The 3155-nt window shown below is 57.0% G+C and overlaps 1 protein-coding gene across 1 annotated transcript in view; it reads left to right on the forward strand.

The window, feature by feature from the left end:
* Window positions 1-62: 62 nt before the first annotated feature.
* The window catches only part of Cpt1c (carnitine palmitoyltransferase 1C), a 13377-nt gene continuing 10284 nt past the window's right edge, over window positions 63-3155 (forward strand). The window contains exons 1-5 of the mRNA XM_033765893.1: window positions 63-287; window positions 941-1095; window positions 1861-2000; window positions 2778-2949; window positions 3116-3155. The exon at window positions 3116-3155 is cut by the window's right edge and continues 6 nt beyond it. Of these exons, the coding sequence (XP_033621784.1) occupies window positions 955-1095; window positions 1861-2000; window positions 2778-2949; window positions 3116-3155 (493 nt within the window). The 5' untranslated portion in view covers window positions 63-287; window positions 941-954. The remainder of the gene's footprint in view (window positions 288-940; window positions 1096-1860; window positions 2001-2777; window positions 2950-3115) is intronic.

Below are 3155 nucleotides of genomic sequence, written 5' to 3' on the forward strand. Positions count from 1 at the left end.
GCGCCGAAAGCGGTGCGGCGACCGGTGGAAGGAGGGGCGCTGGAACGGAAGGAGAGGATTGGATGCTGTGTATCGAAGGGGCGGGGACAAAGGCGGCGATGCGATAAAGCCGAGGACCTGAATCCTGGGCTCGGCACAGCACGACAGAAATCGGGGTATCTGGTTGTCCGGTGGCCCTGGGGTGGGCAGAACCCCGGGGCCGGTCGGCCAGGTGGTGGACTCGTCCTAGTGGGCTTGGACACATGCAAGCGAAAGACTTGGGTCCTGGGCTCAGAACCGGGAAGCAGGTACGTGGCTTCGTTGCCAGGATCCAATCTGCACACAGCTGACCTAGAGTAAGTGCCGGGCCGCCGGGGTGAGGGGTGGTGTGGCGCTGAGCCTGCGGCTTCTCCATCTCGGCCTCCTGGTCGCGCAGCCTCGCCGCGGGGCATGCGCAGTAGGGGCTTCTGCCCTCGTTCCCACCCCCCAGCGGGGCGGGGGAGGGGCCGCCCCAGGTGCGATGATTTATAGGTCCCCCTTTGGGATGGAAAGCGGAAATGGGGTGGACAGGGCCCACGACGGGCAGGTGTTCCCTGGAGACATCACAACTCAGTCCATCAGTTTCCCTCACCCACCCTTGAAGCTTGAGGCCTTTTGGGGGTGAGGGGCACTCCCTGGGCACTGCGTCCTCCTCACGCAGCTAATGGGGTTCACGTGATTCGCCCTGCTGCTCTCAGCAGTCCAAGGTTCCCAAAGGGACTCCTCCCCCAACGCTTCTGGTTCTGACCTGGACCCTGCAGACCCCACCAGGGCTCGGTCGCCCGGGAGTGGGCGCTGAATTCCTGAGCCGGCGGGAGAGGGCCGGGAGCCGGGACCCCTAGTCCTCGGGAGGAAGGTCTGGAGTGCGAACCAATGGTCTGAGGGAGGACGCGGGGCCTGGAGTGCGACCCTGTCCTCCCAGGACCCCGCTGTGACATGGCAGAAGCCCACCAGGCCGTGGGCTTCGTGCCCTCACTGACCTCCGACGGAGCAGACCTGGAGCTCGGTGGCCCGGTGCTGCAAGACATCTACCTCTCTGGGCTTCGGTCTTGGAAAAGGCACCTTTCCCGTTTCTGGGTGAGGGCTACTGCTTGGTTTCTTTCTGGGGATCCAGCCCCCCACTTCCCAGGAGCCTGGGGCTGCTTCCGAGACGTCTGTCACCTGCTCTAGGACTCTGGCTGCTCCCTGCCAGGATCCCTTCAGCAATTTTCTGTGGTTCCCTCGTGGGTCCTCACCCATGAGCGCCCCTTAGCCTCTTACATTCATTTAAAACGCCATGCTACCCTCACTCCGGCCCCTCCCCGGTGTCTAGAACTCAGCACCCACCTTGTTTTTCTTGTGTGCTGGGGGTGGAACCCAGGCCTCATGCATGCCGTGCTAATGCCCCGCTGCTGCTCCTTCTCAGGGCGCCCACCTCACCTCTCCCTGTCCTCTCCTGCTTCTAAACAAGGTGCTCCTTGCTTCAGATCCTCCGGGTGCCCGACACCATCAGGGGTGGTGGCATGCACCTGTCATCCCAGTATTCTGAGAGGCTGAGGCAGGAGGATTGCAAGTTCAAGCCCAGCCTGGGCAACTTAGTGAGAGCCTTTCTCAAAACAAAGAACAGAGAAGCGCTGGGGATGTAGCTCAGTGTGAAGGCCCTGGGTTCCATCCCCAGTACAATTAAAAAAAAAAAAAAAAAAAAAAAAAAAAAAAAAAAAAAAAAAACAAAACTCCCAGGAGTGCCTGCTGGATCTGCACCCCCAGCCCAGGGCCGGGCACACACTAGCATGCCAGTCTGGGAACAGTGTCATACTCAGTGGGGGGACTTGTGACTGAATGGACGCCTTTTCCTGCCCACAGAATGACTTTCTCAGTGGTGTGCTCCCTGCCAGCCCCCTCAGCTGGCTTTTCCTCTTCAGTGCCATCCAGCTTGCCTGGTCCCTCCAGCTGGACCCTTCCCTGGGGTTGATGGAGAAGATTAAAGAGCTGCTACCAGACTGGTGAGGTTCCCATGCCAGCCCAGTAACCTCCTAATCCTTTTCCTGTTAAGTTTCTCTATAGTGTAGTGTGCCTACCAGAGAAAAGTGACATCTGAAACTTACTTTGGGTCAAATTAATAGATATGATGTCAGGAAAAAGGAGGTGACTTCCTCTCTTTGTCCGTTTTCTATCCTGGCTGCTTCTTGTTAAGAGGGATGGTACCAATGATTAATGTCCTTATATTGTATACCTTAAATGTACCAGTAAAATTAATTAAAAAAAGAGAAAGGGATGGAAATAAACTAGAAGTATGAGCTCTTCCAGTCTCCAGTTAGGTAATCTTTCTGAGAGATGGCACCATTCTCAGTTGTCAAAGCCTTCATCTGTAAAATGGGGATAATAATTGATTCTTAGGATTCTTGAAAGAATTAATCAAAATCATCCATGGGAGCCAGGGATTTAGCTCAGTGGTTCTGTTGCCTGCCTCACAAGCAGAAGGTCCCAAGTTTGATCCCTGGTACAAAAGAAAAAAAAAATCATCCGTGAGATATAGTCACTGTCGGGCCAGGAGATTACTAAATGAGAGTGGTTACATTATTATTGTTGTTGCTGTTATCAGCACTAGGGAAGGTGTGAAAGCCAGGTCCTGGCTGTGTAGTGCAGGCTGCTTTCCAACTCACTATGTAGCCCAGGTTGGCCATGAACTCAGGGAGATTCCCCTGCCTCAGCCTCCCGAAGCCTGAGATGACAGGTATGTGACACCACACCCAGGTCCAGCCTTTCTTTCTCTCTCTCAGGGGGGGACAGCACCACAGGCTCCGGGGAGTCCTGGCTGCTGCGCTGTTTGCCTCGTGTTTGTGGGGAGCCCTGATCTTCACGCTTCACGTGGCCCTGAGGCTGCTTCTGTCCTATCACGGCTGGCTGCTCGAGCCCCACGGAGCCATGTCCTCGGCCACCAAGACCTGGCTGGTAGGTGGGAGCCAGACCGCGTGACCGTGACAGCTCTCTGTCCCTCTGCCTCTGCTGCCTCTGTCTGGGTCCGTTCACCTCTCAGGTCGCGGTCCCCTTCCCTCTGGGGCCAGCCCCCGTGCTCCCGGGTGCTCTGGGACCATGACCGGGTCGGTGGTGCCTGCAGGCCCTGGTTCGCATCTTCTCCGGCCGCCGCCCCATGCTCT

The sequence above is a fragment of the Fukomys damarensis genome, unplaced genomic scaffold (assembly GCF_012274545.1).
Source record: "Fukomys damarensis isolate Sample0158 unplaced genomic scaffold, DMR_v1.0_HiC HiC_scaffold_19, whole genome shotgun sequence".
Classification (NCBI taxonomy): Eukaryota; Metazoa; Chordata; class Mammalia; order Rodentia; family Bathyergidae; genus Fukomys; species Fukomys damarensis.